We start from the raw sequence: 18533 nt of genomic DNA on the forward strand, positions 1-18533 counted from the left end.
TTTCCTTGGGGCAACGCGCGGGCGGGGCGGAAGGGCGGGGCGGGTCTTGCGCGCATGCGCTGGTGCGTGGCCTGCCGGGAGGCGGAAGCGGAAGCGCGAGTCTCCTTAGGAGCGATGGCTGCCGGGGGTCTGAGCCGGTCCGAGCGCAAGGCAGCGGAGCGGGTCCGGAGGTTGCGAGAGGAGCAACAGAGAGAGCGCCTCCGCCAGGTACGCCGCCGCCCGCCCCGCGCCGCGTCCCCAGCCCGCGCCGCCCTCACCGCCCGCCCCGCGCCTGCAGGTGTCGCGCATCCTGAGGAAGGCGGCGACCGAGCGCAGCGCCGAGGAGGGCCGGCTCCTGGCCGAGAGCGAGGACCTGGTGACCGAGCTGCAGGGCCGGAGCAGGCGGCGCGAGGGCCTGAAGCGGCGACAGGAGGAGGCAAGTCTCGGGCGCGGGCGGGCTGGACGGGCGCGCGGGCGGGCGGGCCGGGGCCGGCTCACGACCGGCCTCGGTGTCTTGGCAGGTGTGCGACGACCCGGAGGAGCTGCAGAGGAAAGTCCGGGAGCTGGCCAGCGCCGTCCGCAATGCCAAGTACCTGGTCGTCTACACGGGCGCGGGGATCAGCACGGTAGGGACCCGAGGCGGGGACGACTGCGCCCTGGATCGGCTCCCAGGTCCTGGGAAACACGGACTGCTGGAGCTTGGGCTTGGGCAGGCGGGGGGCGCCCCCTTCTGGGTGTCTGACTCCGGCACTGAGCACAGTATTCTGTTAAGCAGTGGTACCAATTTGCAAAAGCTTATTATAAAAGCACCTCCTGAGTGTCTTTACTTTTTTAGAGAAACTCGAAATGACTCCATTTGGAACTTCGTTAAGTAGATAGACGTTTTTAAATATTTGGAGTTTACATTATAGCCAGTTAGAGACAGGGAAGGAAGAGTGGTAAAAACAGGACTTGATAGTTATGTGGGCAGAGCTAAGCCCCGAACTACCTTCTCATTCCCCATTCATTTTGAAGGTTGAAGTAAGGTAAGTAGAAAGCAAGGCAGCACGCACTAGAGTGCACTAGATAAGGAAGGGAAATGCTATGGCTTTTGGGAAGTTTTATAGAGAAGCTACTTGGGCAGCCGAATGTGACTAGCTTGGATAGTGTGGATAGCACGTGCTTTAATTGCTGGGTGCAAGTTGAGTGTGACCTGCATGTAGGCCCAGCAGAGGTGAATAAGCAAGGATTTCCATCAAGAATCCATAGGTGATGATTGTAAGCCGTACAAGCAAATGACTAATGTGAAGCTGGCTGTGCTAGGCCCCTAGAATGGAAATCCAAATACACCCTCTGGTTTCATCTGGGAAACCCATCTGATTGTTTTTCCGTGGGAGGTGGCATGGCATTGAGTCTGGGCCTTGAAGGGTGGATAAGATTTTACAAGCACTTGTGAAGTAAGACACTCCATGCAGGGATGACTGAAGAGGCCCAATAGTGAGAACGTGTAAGGTATGTTACCCGCTTTAACTTACCAACACCTGGAACCGTGGCACATGTGAACTATCACATGATTATGTGAAAGCAGTGACATCACTTTTTAAAGAATTGTAAGCAGCTACTAAAACCATATGCTGTTCATTAATTTGCTCTGAGTGTTACTGTTTGAGGGTCCCATTTTCCATGTACATAAGAATTACTAGTCAGGGTGGGCATTTTTCTGAGCTTAAGCACCCGAGAGTTTGCCCCCCACAAGGGAGGTCACTCACAGCCTGGGGAAGCACAGGATACCTTGATCCTGGCACACTGTTTTTTTCTCTCGGGGTAGCTCTGTTTCAGTGCATTGGGAGCTTGGGAAATTCAGTGATGTTTATCTTGTCTGAAGAGGTTGGCCTTTGTAAAGGTAGGCCAAGAACCATTTATAGCATCAGGATGTGAGAACTTGGAGGGTGGAGTGTTCCACTTACGGGTTCACTGTTTGCTAAACCTTGAGTACTGGCTAGACCCTGGGGACACATAGATGAGTCTGATCAGTCTTTCCCCTCAGTATGAGGACAGACCTGTCCATGAGCCCAGGCTGGACTACATGGTAAAAAGGCTCCCAGCATGGACAAGGCTCTTTGGAGCTTAGAAGGATGAGCTGGAACAGGTGGGGGCAGGGGTCCTAGCGGAGCGGAGAAGCCACTAGGGGTGCACTCTGTCTGGGTGGGTGTTAGACTAGGAAATGCTCAGGCTATGGAACGAATCGACCAGTTTGTGGGCCAGCCTGGGAACTACTGAGAGAAATTCTTGGGAATTCTATCAGTGCCTCCAGTGATCTTTTCACTGGGCTTATCTCCTTTCTGAACCTGCAGGCAGCCTCTATCCCAGATTACCGGGGCCCTAATGGAGTGTGGACGCTGCTTCAGAAAGGAAGAAGTGTTAGGTGAGTAACCTAGCACAGCTTTCCTACCTGGTTGAACAGGGGCACATGTACCTGTCCTTGCAGCTCCCCTCACCTTTGCTTCCCTTCCACCTGGCAGTGCTGCTGACCTGAGTGAGGCTGAGCCAACCCTCACCCACATGAGCATCACCCGCTTACATGAGCAGAAGCTGGTAAGAGCCCAGGGTGGCTAGTGTCCAGCCATCCTTCAGTAACCCCCTTAGATAACAAAGGCTGCAGATGCTCAAGTCCCTTGTATAAAGAGGACGTAGTGTTTGTGTGTAATTTGCACATCCTCCCCTATACTATAAATTATCTATGAGTTACTTATAAAACCTAATATCAGTGCTATTTAAACTGGTGTAAATGCTGTGCAGATTCTTGCCAGTATGTGGCCAATTCAAATTTTGCTTCTTGGAACTTTATAGATTTCTTTCATCCGAATATTCCCGCCGCACCCCCCCCCCCGCCACCCCAGATATTTTTGATCTTTGGTTGGTTGAATCTGCAGATGTAGAACCCTCAGATATAGAGGGCTGATTGTACTCACTGGGTCCATGACTAGGACCCGGAGGGCTACCTTGGTGCCCAGGTGACAGTTGCATACTACCTCTGTCAGCCAGTGGTACCCCTGATGAGCACCCACCAAGCAGTTTAGATTCTGGTTTGAGCTGCCATCTATTCCTCCTGTGTTTCCACTCCAAGAGCAGAGGGCAGCCTGTTTGCTGAATCATCACACAGAGAGTCCACCTAGGCCCAGAGCTCGCAAGGGTAGCCCCTTCCCCTCGTGTTTCTCTTGCATTTTTCCACAGACCTCAGGAACCACCTAGATAACAGGGCAAACTAGTAAGAAGTCTCTGGAGATCCTCCGCTAAGCACCTGTTGCCGAGTGGGAGAGGGGTCAAACTTCTAGGGCTTCAAGGACCTAAAGCATCAGTCTGGGTCCCGAGCCCCTTTTCAGCCAAGAGGAGGTGGTGCAAACATTTGCCCTCCTGGGGGCTCCTAGTGCTTCTGAGTTGGTGGGGGTGGGCCTGGTGCCCTCCTCATCAGAGCCTCCTGGGTCCTGCTGGGACCAGCCTGCTGCTCTGGGTTTGCCTTCGGTGCTTTGTGCAAGGTCGTAGTTTCTGCTGGGCTGTGGGCTCTGGGACTGGCAGGGTTTGGTATGCTTTCACACCTGAGGGCCGCCCCCCACTTCCTCCTGCTGACCGCTGCTGTTGCCCCTCCAGGTGCAGCATGTGGTGTCTCAGAACTGCGACGGGCTCCACCTGCGAAGCGGGCTGCCTCGTTCAGCCATGTCGGAGCTCCACGGGAACATGTACATTGAAGTGAGCGATCCCTCGGGGACTCGGGCCTGGGCAGGCCAGCGGCTCCCACTCACGGACCCTACTTTCCTCAGGTCTGCACGGCCTGCACTCCCAATAGGGAATATGTGCGGGTGTTTGATGTGACGGAGCGCACTGCCTTGCACCGGCACCAGACCGGCCGCACCTGCCACAAGTGTGGAGGCCAACTCAGGGACACCATCGTGCACTTTGGGGAGAGGGGGACGCTGGGGCAGCCTCTGAATTGGGAGGCAGCCACCGAGGCTGCCAGCAAAGCAGACACCATCCTGTGTTTAGGCTCCAGCTTAAAGGTATGCAAATAGCACCGTGGATGGGAACAGAGGTGAACCTGCCTGCGTCTGGTCAGCTCAACCTTAGACCCCATCTTCTGTAGCCTCCTTATCTGGGGTGTGTGTCGTCTGTCCATCTGTCCATTCCCGCAGGTTCTAAAGAAGTATCCACACCTCTGGTGTATGACCAAGCCCCCCAGCCGGCGGCCCAAGCTCTACATTGTGAACTTGCAGGTAACTCAGGTGCTCAGAGCCGCCTCCTCAGACCTGGGCCTTAGAACAGGAGAGCCAGCCATCCCTGGGACATCTGTGTCCCACAGTCAGGCACCGTGGAGGTCTGGCTGAGCAGGGCCCGAGGCCAGCAGGCTGTTGGGAAGGAGTGAGGTGCTGTCCTCACTCACCTTCTCCTGTCCCCAGTGGACCCCGAAGGATGACTGGGCTGCCCTGAAGCTGCACGGCAAGTGTGATGACGTCATGCAGCTCCTCATGGATGAACTGGGCCTAGAGATCCCCCGCTACAGCAGGTGAGGGGTACAGGCGCATCCCCCACTTCCCTGCCCCTGTGTGGATGGGCTGTGTCTGTCGTCCTCTGTGAGCTGAGTGTAGAGAAAGCTCTGAGGTGTGGCAGCTGGCATCTGAGGCGTGACTGTGGCGTGGTGGCCTCTGCAGGGCCCAGCCCCAGCATTGGCTGAGATGTCCTGGCTGGTGTGATTCCTGCGGGGAGAGGGAATCTGCCAGGGTATGCCTGGATGTCCCCCCTTCCCCTCAGGCAGCCTGGACGGGAAGGTGCCTTGAAGGGATGTGCTCTCAGCAACTCTGCTTTTCAGGATCTGGGTGCACTTGGCTTGGGGAACTGGAATACTTTGGGGAAGCTTAAACAAATTGTGCCTTGATACAGAATTTTTGATAATTTAGACGTGGTGTGTGTATTGAGTAAAAAGTTTACACTTTCTTTCTCTGTGAATTTCCAGGGTCTTATAGGGGAAATCAATAACTTCTTTTAATCAAAGGGTTCAAGAATTAAGGATCCCTTCACCTTCTGGGCCTGGCAATTCTTGTATGTTATGTTTGTGGTGTTCTGTAATGTGGGCCTATTGTGTACTGTACTTTTTTTTTTCACATTAACTTAGCTCATTTTCTTTATCAGTGCTTATCTGTATCTTAAGTTTATAATATGTGGTTCTACATCTCAGACACATGATCTCGTCACGGTGTAGTGTTTAGGCCGCGCCTCCCTAGTCAGCTTTCCTCTTGTCAAGTCCTGCCGTCTGGGAAGGGGAAGAGGGTCTGATCTGCCTGTCCCTGGCCTTATGAATGAAAGGTGGGGCCCAGGGTTGGCTAGTGATTCATCCTTCCTGGGGCTAGTGCCTCCCCAACCCCTGTGTGCACAGCCCCCTCAGTCACCAATGAGGAGTGAGTTCTGCAGAGGCCAGGCTAGTCTGGGTCCTGGCCTTTGAGTTATTCAGGGAACTTACCCTTCTCACATGTTCTGGAGCCACCACTGAGCACAGCCCAGCCACAGTTAAGACACGGGAGGGACGCAGGGTGACCTCAGTCAGCTTTCCCGTCCTGGGGCGGGTTGTGATTGCCAGGGGCTCCCTGGCACACCTGACCCAGCTTTCCCTTTCCGTAGGTGGCAGGACCCCATCTTCTCCCTGGCGACTCCCCTGCGTGCTGGTGAAGAAGGCAGCCACAGTCGCAAGTCACTGTGCAGAAGCCGAGAGGAACCTGGGCCTGGGGACCGGGGTGCACCCCTTAGCTCAGCCCCCATCCTAGGTGGCTGGTTTGGCAGGGGCTGCACCAAACGCACAAAAAGGAAGAAAGTAACGTAACCTGGTGCTTGACCAAGGACAATGATGGCACTTTGAAAATGGCCGGGACTCTTGTTCAGGGGCAGGTGGCACCATTAATGCCAGGACTGCCCCCTGAGAATTATCTGGGGGTGACATTTTCACCCTGACATGTTTAGCCATTTGTCCTCGTGGGAAGCCCCCTTGCACTGCTGTGGTTGCCCCCTGCATGGGCCTAATGATGGAAGAGGCCTTACTCAAGCGGCCTCTTCCCAAAGAGGTGGCAGTCACACCCTCTGTGAGAACAGAACTCCGGTTATTTCACACCTGGCCAGCTAAGAGGAAGCACAAAGCTGCCTTACCTCATTCACCAGGCCAGTCTCAGGGGCATCAACCCAATTTCTACTACTTCTTACTGAAAACGTTAAGTTTATAGAAGCCTTTTTCTGTATTGAGTATGCTGCAAAGGGGTGATTTTTGAGCCTAGGCTCTCAGCAGGCCTTTTTATTGTTATTAAACGTCTCTGCACTGTCTTCCCCGTGTCAGCGACTACCTTCCTGAAGCTGTGGGTGGGAGCAGGCGCCTGCCGAGACTCCTGAAGGGGCGGGTGCGCCCCACGTGGTCCTGCTCCGCCCCTCTGCCAGGTGGGCGCTAAGGGATGCTGGACACAGGTCATTGGCCGGGAGCGGAGGGCCGGAACCCGACTCGACCGGGGTTCCCCATTGGCCGCATGTGTGGTGAGAGGGCGGGGCTCCGCGCGGGGGGTGGGGCGACGTTCGCCATTGGCCGCGCGAGGCGGGTGAGGCCCGCGTGACGGCGCGTGCGTGCGCGGGCTGCGGCGGCTCGGAGTCGGGAGCCGGCTGCCCAGTGTCTCGCCGCCACTACTGGGCCATGATCCGGAACGGGCACGGGGAGGCGGGCGGCGCCAAGCGGCCGGGCCCGAGGGCTAGGCGAGCCGTGCGGGTGTGGTGCGACGGCTGGTGAGCGCGGCGGGGGACGCGGGGCGGGGGCGGGGGTGCGGCCGCGGGCGCGGCGACCGCTGTGGCCGCTTTCGCTGGAATCGGGCCGCCGGCGAGCTCGGGGCGGCGGGCGAAAGGAGTCACAGGCTGCGGAAGAAGCCTTGGACCCGAGTTGCTGCGGGCAGCGCGGCTGAGGGTCGCTGGAGGCTTTCTGCGGATCCCTACATAAGCGCCTTTCCTGGGTGTTCCTTTGCCCACGTTTGCCTTTAAGCTGGAGACCCATCCAGGCTGTCCCACCTGCCTGATTTGTGCACAATAGTGGCCAGAGTTGCGGGTCTAACCTTGGTGACTTTAATCATTTCAGTGCTTTAGGAACTATTTCTCCGAGGGAGCCGTGCACCCAAAATGTCTTCCCAGAGTTCTCCTTGCCCAGGACAAAACCTGGAAGATTCTCCTGAGTGTTTGGGCAAGTGTCAGTGCAGGCATTGGCCAATCCGTGTAAGACCCTAGTGCAGCCCTCAGCCTCCTGGATCCATCTGAGGAGAGTTACAGTGCCAAACTGTTCTCTCTTTTTTGGCAAGCCAGACAATTGGAGTAGTGGTGTTTAGATAGGTTTGAGGCTGCCAGGGGACAAGAGAAAAGTGAACGTCTAGTGGTAACTTGCCACCTTGAATACTTCCTCAGACCTTTGTTTGATGAAAGCAGGGAAAGCAAGCCCAGGGCTTCAGCAGCCAGCATGCAGGGCTGCCATACTTCTGTGCCTGCACCTGAGTCACCTTGGGGAGGGGGTGTGGCTTCCTGTCTGTGGACTCTGACCTTGGCCCCGGCCAGGCCTGACCCCACCCTTAGCAGGCCACAGTGACTGTGGTACGGCCTGGACCCAGGACCACCCTGAATTCTCTGCTATGCACCCCTCCTGCCCAGCCTGTCTGGTGGGCACAAGGGCCAGCCAGGCTCCTGAATTTAGACTCCCCTCTTCCCTTAGCCCAGGACCAGAGTACTGCGCCCCACAGGCTCATCTGCTGGGGCCCGGTGTGCTGTGGTGGTGTTAGCAAGTAGTGTTGAGTAGAATGGTTGTGTACACCTGGTGGCCTTGGTCACCTGGAGAAGCAGGGACAGCTCCACCTACTCAGAAGGCAATACCAGGCTGAGAGGAAGCAGAGCAAGCATGAGGGTCCACCCCTGAGCCCAATGACAACTCCAGTGGAGCTGTGGTACTGTGTGGCCTTCAGCTGAGCATTCTCTCTTAACCAGACCTGAAGTTGAGGATGAATGTTCTAGAACCCCAGGTGACAGGGAGGTGGTTGTTGGTTCCAGGGAGCAAAGCCTCACTGAGTTTCCAGAGGCCATGAGGAGCAGTCAGAACTTTTAAAGCCAGCAATCGCCCTTGAGCATTGGTTAGACTTCATTATGTGTTGGCTCCAGGGACTGCGTGGCTGTCTCAGGGTAATACAGAGTCCACTGTACCCTTGAATTATCACGTTTATATTACACCTTAAAGGGACTGCCCATGGGAGCTAAGGGCAGAGCACTGTTCCAGGTGTGGGGAGCAGGGACTGTTCTGTGTCCTCACCAGCCCTCAGGGTCCCCAGACCTGTCCCTAGGCACAGCCACGCTTGCTCAGTCTGACCCTGGGCCCAGGGACTGGTGATAAGGAGAACTGAGCACTCCTCTCTCTGAAAGCCCAACTGGGACCCTGGGGGCAGTTCCCGTGGTGGCTTCTTGGCGGGCTTCCTGATGACACTGCAGAGGAACAAGGCTGAACCCCCAACACGAGGATGACAGCCCTGTGCTCTCCACAGCTACGACATGGTACATTATGGCCACTCCAACCAGCTGCGCCAGGCCCGGGCCATGGGTGACCACCTCATCGTGGGTGTGCACACTGATGGTAAGCCGGGCTGCTGTGCCCACCGCCGCCCATGCCACCCCCCCCCAACCCCCGGCCCCAGTGCCTGTGACAGACCCCACAGGTCCCCGTGGAGGGTAGGGCTGGGCCTAGGCCATCCTCGCCATTAGCACAGCTCTGCAAGCTCACCCTAACCCCAGCCCAGGCCAGGCCGCCCATAGCTTTCCTGTCTTGTATCCTGTCATGAGCTTGGGTGTAGGGGGTGTCCAGTGGATCCATCTGGGTATGCCAGCCACTTCCTACCCGCTTTCTGATTCGCAAGGCCTTTGAGTACAGAGTACCCAGCCATCAAAGGCAACCCGGACTGTACCTGGAACTCTAATGGATTGAGGCAGGGGGTGGCGTGCAGTTCCCAGCAGGTACATCCCGAGTGCCTGTACCAGCTCACAGAGGACAGCAGGGCTGCTTGGTACTTCATGGGCTGAGGGCCCGGTCAGAGACAGCCTCCCTCCACAAGCCTTTGTGTAGCTGCAGACCCTGCTCAGTGCTGGGAGGGGCCGGCAAGCCTGTGGCCTGCCCTCTAGGAGTCACCCACCTTGTCCTTTGCCCTCTTCTCTCTCCCTAGAGGAGATCGCCAAGCACAAGGGGCCCCCGGTGTTCACTCAGGAGGAGAGGTACAAGATGGTGCAGGCCATCAAGTGGGTGGATGAGGTGGTGCCGGCAGCCCCCTACGTCACCACACTGGAGACTCTGGACAAGTACAACTGTGACTTCTGCGTCCACGGCAGTGAGTGGACAGGACTTAATCCAAGGGGCTGGGGACTCAAGCAGCTCAGGACCTGACCATCAGAGGGGTGTCTGGAGGTGCTGGCATCCTCACACTTGTGGGAGCATGGAGCCCTTTGAGGGTCTGAGGAAGCTTTGGGTTCTTCTCCAGAAAGGAGTGTATGCACACCGGGGCAGGCCTGGAGTGAAGGTATGGGCCTGGAGGTCTTCGTGGCTTTGGGTTAAATTCGGTGTTCTTGTGTGCATGTCACCCCTTAGATGACATCACGCTGACCGTAGATGGCCGGGACACCTACGAGGAAGTGAAGCAGGCTGGAAGGTACAGGTAAGCTCTAGCTGCCGGTTGGCCCACCTTTAGAGGAGTGGGTTTCCTGGGGCCCCTCGAGCGCCTTCTGCTCGTGGGGGCAGCGTCCGGGCTGCAGCCTGTGCTTCCTGTGACTTGTGCGGGTGTGGTGCGGTGGCTGGGGGTGCCATGCAGCTGGGCCACCCAGTACGGGAGCCCCTTGGCCCCAGTGGCTGCAGAGCAGTGGAGACGTGGGGTTCGACTGGGGAGCTGGCTTCTATGAGTAACTCTTGAAAAGGCCCACATGGCAGCAGCTCAGATTGGGCAGTACTGAGATTCCCTTGGCAGAGTGGGTGGTGAGGCAGGACCTGGGCGTCAGCGGGCCGAACAGGATCAGAGCCACCCCCTCGGATGGTCTGCGAACTTGAGGCTTGATAATCCTGTTGTTCTGTCCAGTCGTGTCGTTTAGTTGATAAAATGACAGTGGACCCTCCACCCTCTGGGTTTTGGTTTTCTATCCTGGCCAAGAGTAGCGAGGAAGTGCACGGTCCATGCACAGCAAGGCCGCCAGGGATGGTAGATTCAGCCACAAGCACAGTTGCCCTTACTCTTGGGTGGGGCAACTTAGGTGCCCTTAGGAGGCAGCCTTGTACATGTGTCCCAGGATGAGAGCCCCAACCCCACCTCTGTCCCCAGAGAATGCAAGCGCACCCAGGGGGTGTCCACCACAGACCTCGTTGGCCGCATGCTGCTGGTGACCAAGGCCCATCACAGCAGCCAGGTGAGTGTGGGATTGGGAGGGAGGGATCGCCTACCCTCCCCTTGCCCCTCAGAGGGCACTGGAACAGCAAGCTTTGGGGTCCTGGGGTTGGCTGCGTCTGGAGGGCCAGGCCTCTCACCCCTGTACCCTTCTGTGCAGGAGATGTCCTCCGAGTACCGGGAGTATGCAGACAGCTTTGGCAAGGTAAGCATTGCCTGTCCTGTCTGGGCCACTGCCTGACCCCCAGGCCACTCCCTGGGGAAAGGGGGTCTCGCTCTCTACCCTGCTCCCTGCTTTCTGGGTACTGACCACCAATCTTGCTGGCTGGCCGGTCCCAGTGGCCACCGTGTGAATGAGGGTTCTCTAACCAGGTGGCCTGGTCCTCTCTCCTTCTGTAGCCCCCTCACCCGACACCCGCCGGGGAGACACTTTGCTCGGAAGGCTCCTCCCAGGTGACCAGACGGTGGCCTCAGGGTGCCAGGTCCCCACGAGGGCTGTGTCCACTGGCCTCTTCCTGGCGGGCCAGTTGCCGAGCCAAGGTGCTATTGGCTGCAGTGCCTGCTGTGGCCGCAGGGCAGGACCCCAGTCCCGCCAGCCACAGGTGCCCCGCCCACCCGGGTCTCGGTGTGGACCAGGCAATGCCAGCCGGCCCTCAGCATCCCTGCCTGAAATGCCTGCCTGGGAGCAACAGCAGAGCAAACAAGCGAGTGGCCAGCAGCGGCTAGGGGTTTGGAGTCCTGGCTGTGGCCCCTGTATCTTCTCCCTCCACCCCACACCTGTGCCTCCCAGAGCAGATGGACAGGCGGGTGTGGGCAGGCCCAAGGGTGGTCACAGGCAAAGGACGTGCCTGCAAGGCTTCCGTCACTGACCAGACTGTTCTCGGCTTGCAGTGCCCCGGGGGGCGGAACCCCTGGACGGGGGTGTCCCAGTTTCTTCAGACATCCCAGAAGATCATCCAGTTTGCTTCGGGAAAGGAGCCCCAGCCTGGGGAGACGGTCATCTATGTGGCTGGCGCCTTTGACCTGTTCCGTATCCTCTGGGATTGGGTGGCGTTTGTCCCTGCCCAAGGCCTTCTGTCTGCTCCTCCACATCCTCCCCAGTGGGCCCCAGGGCCTCAAGGGGCCTCCCTGATTCTCGAGGACCCTGAACTGGGGTGGGGTGCACAGCCGTTAGCAGAGACACAGCTGTTAGCAGGGAGAGGCGTGAGCAGGGGAGAGGGAGGGGACCTTACTGAGCCCCTGCTCCTGTGGATGGCTGCTCTGTATTGATTCCTCGCTCCTTAACCTGGGTGCAGACATTGGGCATGTGGATTTCCTGGAGAAGGTATATGGCCTGGCGGAGAGGCCCTACGTCATCGCTGGCTTGCATTTTGACCAGGTCTCACCCCGGGGCATCTGATAGTGTGGGGACTCTGGAAAGGCTCCTAGGGATGGGGTTGGGCACAAGTGAGGAAGAGGTGGTGAGCTTGGGCCTCTCCCCAGGGAGAAACCCAGGGAAGGTTTCCCCATACTGGCAGACGTCCGCGAGGGATTATTGGGAGGGAACACAGCCTCATACACACAAAGACACACCGGTCCCGAGGTTGCCAGCTGACTCAACCTTGCTCTGCCTCCAGGAGGTCAACCACTACAAGGGGAAGAACTACCCCATCATGAACCTGCATGAGCGGACCCTGAGTGTGCTGGCCTGCCGGGTGAGAGCCGGTGGGCAGACCAGCAGTCTGTCCTTCCCAGGCTGGAGCTGCTCCTCTCCATCACCCCACCCCCCACCCCCCCGGAACCCTCCCAGGGGTACGAGTCTGGGGTTCCACCGTGCCCCCTCTCAGCCCCTGCCTTGTTGCCTGGCAAGTCCTAGTTAACCAGCCGCGCTTCTTGTCCACCCAGTACGTGTCTGAAGTGGTGATTGGGGCCCCGTACTCGGTCACAGCTGAGCTCCTGGACCACTTCAAGGTGAGGGTGGGGCTCCTGGTGGGAGCTTTCCAGGGAGGACCTGGGCCGAGTGGGGCCAGGCCAGTGCTCTGAGCCGTGCTGGCCTCCCTAGGGAGGGTCCTCGGGGAGCAGGGGACCGTGTAGGGTGATGCTGGGAGGGCTCCCTGACCGCTGCCTCCTCCCCAGGTGGACCTGGTGTGTCACGGGAAGACAGAAGTCGTGCCTGACAAGGATGGCTCTGACCCATACGAGGTGGGTCCTGTAGGGCCCTCAGTGGACACGAGGCGGCCACTGTCTGGTGCTTCCCAGCCACCTGATGCCCCTGTGCCTCACCATGCTTGTCTGGGAAACGGGTGAGGGACAGCTGCCTCGCTGGTGGCCGCATGGTTTAAGGAGGCGGGACCTGAGCACAAGTGATCATGCCCATCGTGGTGGGGGCGGGGGGAAAGGCCGTAGGAGCCAGGGCAGTACTGCAGGCTCCCCAAGGTTCAGGGGAGGGCTCTCACCTCCTTCCCCTCTTTCTGGCCTCCAGGAGCCCAAAAGGAGGGGCATTTTCTGCCAGGTTGACAGTGGGAATGACCTCACCACAGACCTCATTGTCCAGCGCATCATCAAGAACAGGTGAGTCCTGGCTGGGGTGCTGGGGGCACAGGGTGGCACTGAGGCCCTGGCTCTGGGTGCACACCTCACCCCATCTGGCCCCCAGGCTGGAATACGAGGCCCGGAACCAGAAGAAGGAAGCCAAGGAGCTGGCCTTTCAGGAGGCCATGAGGCGGCAGGAAGCGCAGCCCGAAAGGGAGATTGACTGTGACTTCTGACGACAGGTGGGAGGATGCCAGGGGCCCTCTGAGGGGCTGGCCCTCTCTCAACCCTGCCTTGAGAGCTTGGCTCAGTTTTTAACAAAGCTGCAGTGCCCTCTTCTCCAGTCACCCACCGCGGAAGGGCTGATGTGGAGGACGTGGCCTGTCACCCTGCTCGCAAGGTGCCTGTCTTGCAGCAGACCATCCTGCCCTTCCTGCTGAGTTGCACAGAGAGGGCTTCCAGCACAGTGGAGCAGCCCAGCCGGCAGGATGGGCACGGGGCACCTTCGACCAGAGGGGTGCCACCCTACGTGCCATGGAAGACCCAGCTTTCATCCTCCCGGCCCTGCTGCTGCTCACTATCTGCCCCCTGGGAAGCTCCTATACGCCTTCCACTGCCCAGCTCGAGGCGGCTTACCCACTTGCCTTGCCTCAGTTCAAACAAGCTTCAGGGAGCAGTGACCCAGGGGGTTGCCCCCTTTCCTCCTCGGGGTGCAGACCAGGCCGCCTCCCACATGGGCAGCCTCTGCCCTGGGGCCTGGGGCCCAGACGCTGCACCCGTTTTCCTGGACCAGCCTCCCCAGAGACTGTTCTTGGTTTTGTACCTGACTGGCGGGTGTGCAACCAAATAAACCTGCTGGGAGGGGCTCTGCATCAGGCTGTCCATCCTGCAGGGCAGTACCAGAAAACCTTGGCCCTGCTCCCCGCCACCCAACAAGGAGGTGGACGGCCGCAGCAAGAAACGCCCTAGATCCAGCTCCCCAGCCACTTCCCACAGTGGCCGGAAACGAAAGAGGGAGAGAGGCAAGGGCCGACAGAGCGTCTTTGGCCCTGGGGTCTGTCGTGAGGAAAACAAGAGTCTGACACTCTGCAGTCCCCATAGCTCCCTGATCCAAGAAGGAATTGGGGGCTGCTCCCTGGCCAAGTCCACAGAATCTCAGGGTCTCCTGCACCCAAGTCAGGGCCCACTTGGAGCGGTATAGCGGCTGCAGGGTGCTAACCCCAGTCACCTCTTTTGGGGAGGAGGGGGACAGTGGCTGTGGTTTATGGCTCTGATGTTCAAGAGTAAGGACTGGGATGTTCTTTCAGCCTCTTCAGTTCTCTCCAGAATTGCCTCTGCCCTGCAGCTGCTGGGCCAGATGGGGCCAGAGCACCCTGTGGCCTGGCCCCATGGGAGTCCTAGACCAGCATTCACTCCTGGAAGGTGGGCCTGTTCTTTCTGGAGTCTAGAACCTGTGCGGGCAGCTGCAGTGAGGGGGCTGGGGGACTGTCAGTGCACGTGGCTTCTCGGGGCAGCCCTTGCCCCACTTCCTTTCCTCCCTTTCCCAGTGGGGGCAGCACACTAAGCTGTGAGAAGCACAGGGCCCTCCCCGCACCCCTGCCCCAACTTCAGGAACCCAGTGTATTAGCCTTCTCACTCCAATCCTGCAGCGATCAGCCAGTTCCTGTAGATTGATGGGGGTGGGGATACAGGAGCAGCCAGTGGATTCCTCTTGAGACCAGAGTCAGCCCTAGGCCTGTTCAGAACCCCCTGCTGGGTGGCACCCAAGGTGAGGGCTGGGGGACAGCCTGCAGCAGCAACCAGGAAGCCCCCCTGCCGCGGCTGGACCATGGTTGGAGGAAACTTGGAGCCTGGGTATCCAGGAGGTAGGTGCCTCCGGACACTTGTCCACCCAGATACAACAGGATTGTGGGTCCCACCCACAGCTTCAGCAGAGGGCTAGCTGGTAGGTCCAGCTCCCTTGGGTCCTCTGAGGCCCAGCTGGTGGCAAGGCATTCCATGGGGTGGGGGACGTCATTGAGACAAGCTCCAGATCTCTGGGGCCAGAGCTCAGGCTAAGGGACTCAGGTCAGCCTCATTGGGGGCCAGGGTGTAAATCAACTTACTGAGATCCCAACAACTGAATTAGGGAATTAGCCTGATTGGGCAAGGGTGCTGGGCTGGCACAAGGCAGTTGTATTCAAGAGCCAGGGTCCTGCACATCCCCTCCCTTCTCCAGGTATGGCACCACCCATGGCTTTGGGGATACTGCTTTCCTTCGGGTCTAGATTGGGATGAACAAAGAGCTCCCAGGCCTGGGAGGAGCCAGCTGCCTGACTCAGGACTCAGCTGGGGCTGTGCCCAGCTCTCAGCTCTGTCATCCCCCCTGCTGTAGCCCCTCCCAGCCCCGGAGCCACACATCTCGCTGCCTTCCCCCTCTGGCTGGGCCCAGCCTATTCATTCATTCATTTGGACAAGTATTGTCCCATGCTGTGTACTTTGAGGTGTTTGGGGGGGTGCTCCAAGAAAGGAGTCACTCCAAGAGCTGCCCCTCTAGTAAGGGAGGCCTCAAGAAACGTAGCATTTGAGGCAGGAGGGCGTCCTGGTGTGGGGTGTTTAGGGGAGGCTTATTACAAGGTAGGACTTTTGAGCTGGTTTGGTAGACTTGATGGCTAGTGGGGGACCGAGGCAGGACCTCCTAGGAGAATCCAGGAGCTGCCTGAACAAAAGCAGGGAGGGGGCAGGGCATGGAGCGGAGCCTTGCAGAGCCAGATGCGGGGCTCCAGAAGATGTCTGGGTTTGATACCACCTGAGGCCCACAGAAAGTTCCCAGCAGCATTTTACCAGCAGTGGTTCTTGGGAGCTCCTATACAGGTGTCTCCGTGCAACCTGGTGACCTGGCTGCTGTCTGCATGCCTAGGTGAGCAGAGTATGAGTGTGGAGATTCAGGAGACCCCCACTCCACCCACTGTGCCCAACTTCCAGAGGCTGCAAGTCATTTATTCATTAAGCCATTTACTATGGGGATGGATGGGCGGTACTGGGTGCCATCTAGCTCCAGGGCAGGGGCGGGCCCACGGGTACCCGGGACATTCAGGCCAGGTCCAGGTGCCAGGGTCGGGGCTCACTTGCGACAGTCCGAGGCGCTGAGCGACAGGAAGACGTCGGCCTTGCACTGGAAAGTGGCGCGGCCGTCGGGGAGTGGCTCGCAGCTCTGCAGGTTGGGGGTGACCTCCTCGACGCACACGGCCTGGGGGCAAGATGGGATGGAAGGATAAGGGGGCACCCGCACCCTCCAGCCCTCCGCACCCAACAGCGCCCATTACTCACAAGACTCCGCAGGTTGGGGCGCATCTCCCGGAAAGTGCCGACCCCTCCCAGGGATCGCGTGCCCCCGCGGGGCTCGGAGCGCCGTGCGTACGGCGACCTGTGGAAGCCGGACAGCAGCCCCGCGGCGCGGCCCACGGAGTAGTACCCCTGCCCCGCCGTCGGCTTGTACCACGCGAGGCCAGGGGACGCCAGCAGTAAGCACAGCGCCAGAGCGGCGGCCACCAACATCGCGGGCCCGGCCATGGGGACTCGGTGGCAGCGGGCGGCGGGGTGCGGAACGGCAGCACCCTTGCCTTATATCTGCGGCGGGGCGGGGCGGGGCGCGAGGGCGGGCGCCGGGATGCACCGGCCTCCGCATCCCGGAGAGAGAAGCCCGCGCGGGGTTCAGAGCCTCTTGGGAACAGGGGCACGCTGGAGAAAGATGCTCCAGGGCTTGGGGGGATGCGACGCCCCCTTCCTCCCCACCCACGCCTACCTCCCCGTTTCTGGCCCACTCAACTCTTGCTGGGAGGCAGCCCCCAGGCCCCTCCCAGACCTTAGTCCCGACTCAGTGGGGGGAGGGGCGTCGGTGCTGCAGAGCCTTCAACGAGTCCAACGGCGCCCCAGTCCCGTCACCCCCCTCTGGGACTGTACCCCGTACCCCGGGGACAAGGAGCCGTTCCCACCCTAAAGGGAGCTGACCAGAGGACCAGGCTTCTGGAGGGGGCACTGAAATCTAAGAGGGCCGGGGGTGGGGAGGGCAGAGGTGGGTTTCACACCTATGAGAGTTTTATACCACTGATCTGGTCCTCAAACAACTCGCAGGACAGGCAGGAGGGCTCACAGGACAGATGAGGCGAGGCCACAGGAGAGCCGTTGCAGAAGTGGGTGCTGTGACCCTGTGCCACTGTGGCAGAGGAAGAGCTGAGATTAGGGGGCCTGAGAGGAACTGGCAGAGCCCTTGAGCTTCCTGGGAGGGAGCCAATGGCTGGGCTCTGGGTGTGTGCTGGGCCTGGCAGGCAGCTCTGTGTCCCGCTTGAGGGGACCACGCAGGCCCTGGGAGGACCAGGCTGGAACCCAGTAAAGAATGGAGAGGAGCCCACCTGGCAGCGAAGTGGGAGTGGCCTGCCTAGAGGACTGTATGACCTGTGGCAAGCTCTAGGCTTCTGGGGTGAGGGCACCTGTCCCGGTGTGCCAGGGCTAAAAGCCTGGAGGCTCGGTTCACGGTCTGGCACCCTAGGCATGTGGGTATTTCCTGTCACAGGGGAGAATTCCCCAGGGAAGGCAGAACTCCAGGGACGGGAGGCGAGCAGGGCAGGCCAGGTCACCCTGTGGGATCCTCTGCAGCTGCCACTGCCCACCTCCCAGTAAGGGCTGGTCTTCTTACTGGTCTGTGAACTCAGTGACCATGGATCCAGACACGCTGTAGATAGGCGCTTAGAATTCAGAGTTACTGCCTAGAGTCCAAGAGCTAAATGGGAGCACCCAGGAGGCTGAGTCCAAGGGCCCAAGACGGAGGGCACACAGCAGGTGACATGAGGCTTACTCAGCTGCCCCTCCTCCTGCTCACACTTTCCAAACACCCTGGCCACGTGCCTTCCCAGGACAGACACCAGCACAAGGGCCCTGGCAGCTGGGTTTCTGGGCAAGGAGCATATGACCTCCAGGTTCTGTGAAGGTTCCTTCCCTCTGGGCACAATGGTCCAGACCATGTACTGCCCTGCCTTCTCCCCTGGGGACTGGTGCTCAGAAACCAGCTACCCACTGGGCAGAAGGCATTACAGGGACACAGGGCAGTGACCCCAGGTGCGGGGGGAGGTTGAGAATAGACTGGAAGGAGCCCATGCTCACAGGACATGTAGCCTACAGCGGTTGCCATCCAAAAGCTGCTCAAAACCCTAGGGCTGGGTTCCTTGCCCCCACCCCACACCAGGCCACCAGCCAACGGGGGCTGTGGTGGAGCAGAGGTGCCCCAAGGATGTCCCAAGGGCTGACTTCTCTAGATGGGGAGACCCTTGGACACCCGTGGACACATGTCCTGATGTCAGACACTGGCCTTGACAAGGAGCTGGAAGAAGGGGACTGAGGCCACCAGTCACAGCAGCCTTGGCAAAGCCCTCTTTGCACAGCTAGCACCTACTCAGGGACAGCCTTCCAGAGGGAGGAAGCATGGGAGTGCCTGCCAGCCATGTCCATCCAGGGTCCCAGCAACCACCCTGAAGAGGGGGCCTCCCGGCCTCTCTAACCCCACCAGGCTCTTCCAACCCAAGCCCACTCCTCCCACCCTGGCTCCTCCGGCTGATCCCTGGCTCCTTC

The 18533-nt window shown here is 59.2% G+C and overlaps 3 protein-coding genes across 8 annotated transcripts; 2 read left to right on the forward strand and 1 right to left on the reverse strand.

Moving 5' to 3' along the window:
* Positions 1-73: 73 nt before the first annotated feature.
* SIRT7 (sirtuin 7) lies at positions 74-6315 on the forward strand. 2 transcript variants are annotated; one of them, XR_003506779.1, is made up of 11 exons: positions 74-207; positions 278-415; positions 501-605; positions 2313-2383; positions 2481-2553; positions 3607-3705; positions 3777-4013; positions 4146-4226; positions 4410-4516; positions 4964-5049; positions 5626-6315. XR_003506779.1 is itself a non-coding variant. In XM_027517893.1 (10 exons), the coding sequence occupies exons 1-10, from the start codon at positions 115-117 to the stop codon at positions 5822-5824; spliced, it is 1203 nt and encodes a 400-aa protein (XP_027373694.1). In that variant the 5' UTR covers positions 75-114; the 3' UTR covers positions 5825-6315. The 2 variants fall into 2 exon arrangements, 1 of the variants encoding a protein (XP_027373694.1); XM_027517893.1 differs by lacking the exon at positions 4964-5049 and having other exon boundaries at positions 75-207.
* A 280-nt stretch (positions 6316-6595) lies between these two features.
* Positions 6596-13801, forward strand: PCYT2 (phosphate cytidylyltransferase 2, ethanolamine). 5 transcript variants are annotated; one of them, XM_027517895.1, is made up of 15 exons: positions 6602-6762; positions 8544-8632; positions 9216-9377; positions 9635-9701; positions 10356-10440; positions 10579-10623; positions 10818-10871; positions 11310-11448; positions 11714-11796; positions 12035-12112; positions 12303-12368; positions 12534-12599; positions 12880-12968; positions 13054-13171; positions 13274-13801. In XM_027517895.1, the coding sequence occupies exons 1-14, from the start codon at positions 6674-6676 to the stop codon at positions 13163-13165; spliced, it is 1224 nt and encodes a 407-aa protein (XP_027373696.1). In that variant the 5' UTR covers positions 6602-6673; the 3' UTR covers positions 13166-13171; positions 13274-13801. The 5 variants fall into 5 exon arrangements, with proteins under 5 accessions (XP_027373697.1, XP_027373696.1, XP_027373695.1 ...); XM_027517894.1 differs by having other exon boundaries at positions 13054-13801; XM_027517896.1 differs by lacking the exon at positions 10818-10871 and having other exon boundaries at positions 6596-6762; positions 13054-13801.
* Positions 13241-16553, reverse strand: NPB (neuropeptide B). Its single transcript, XM_027517905.1, has 2 exons — positions 16239-16553; positions 13241-16158 (listed from the first exon to the last, which is right to left on the reverse strand). Exons 1-2 carry the CDS (start codon positions 16479-16481, stop codon positions 16033-16035), a joined length of 369 nt encoding a protein of 122 aa, XP_027373706.1. The 5' UTR covers positions 16482-16553; the 3' UTR covers positions 13241-16032.
* Positions 16554-18533: the final 1980 nt, after the last annotated feature.

Source organism: Bos indicus x Bos taurus, chromosome 19 (assembly GCF_003369695.1).
Source record: "Bos indicus x Bos taurus breed Angus x Brahman F1 hybrid chromosome 19, Bos_hybrid_MaternalHap_v2.0, whole genome shotgun sequence".
Classification (NCBI taxonomy): Eukaryota; Metazoa; Chordata; class Mammalia; order Artiodactyla; family Bovidae; genus Bos; species Bos indicus x Bos taurus.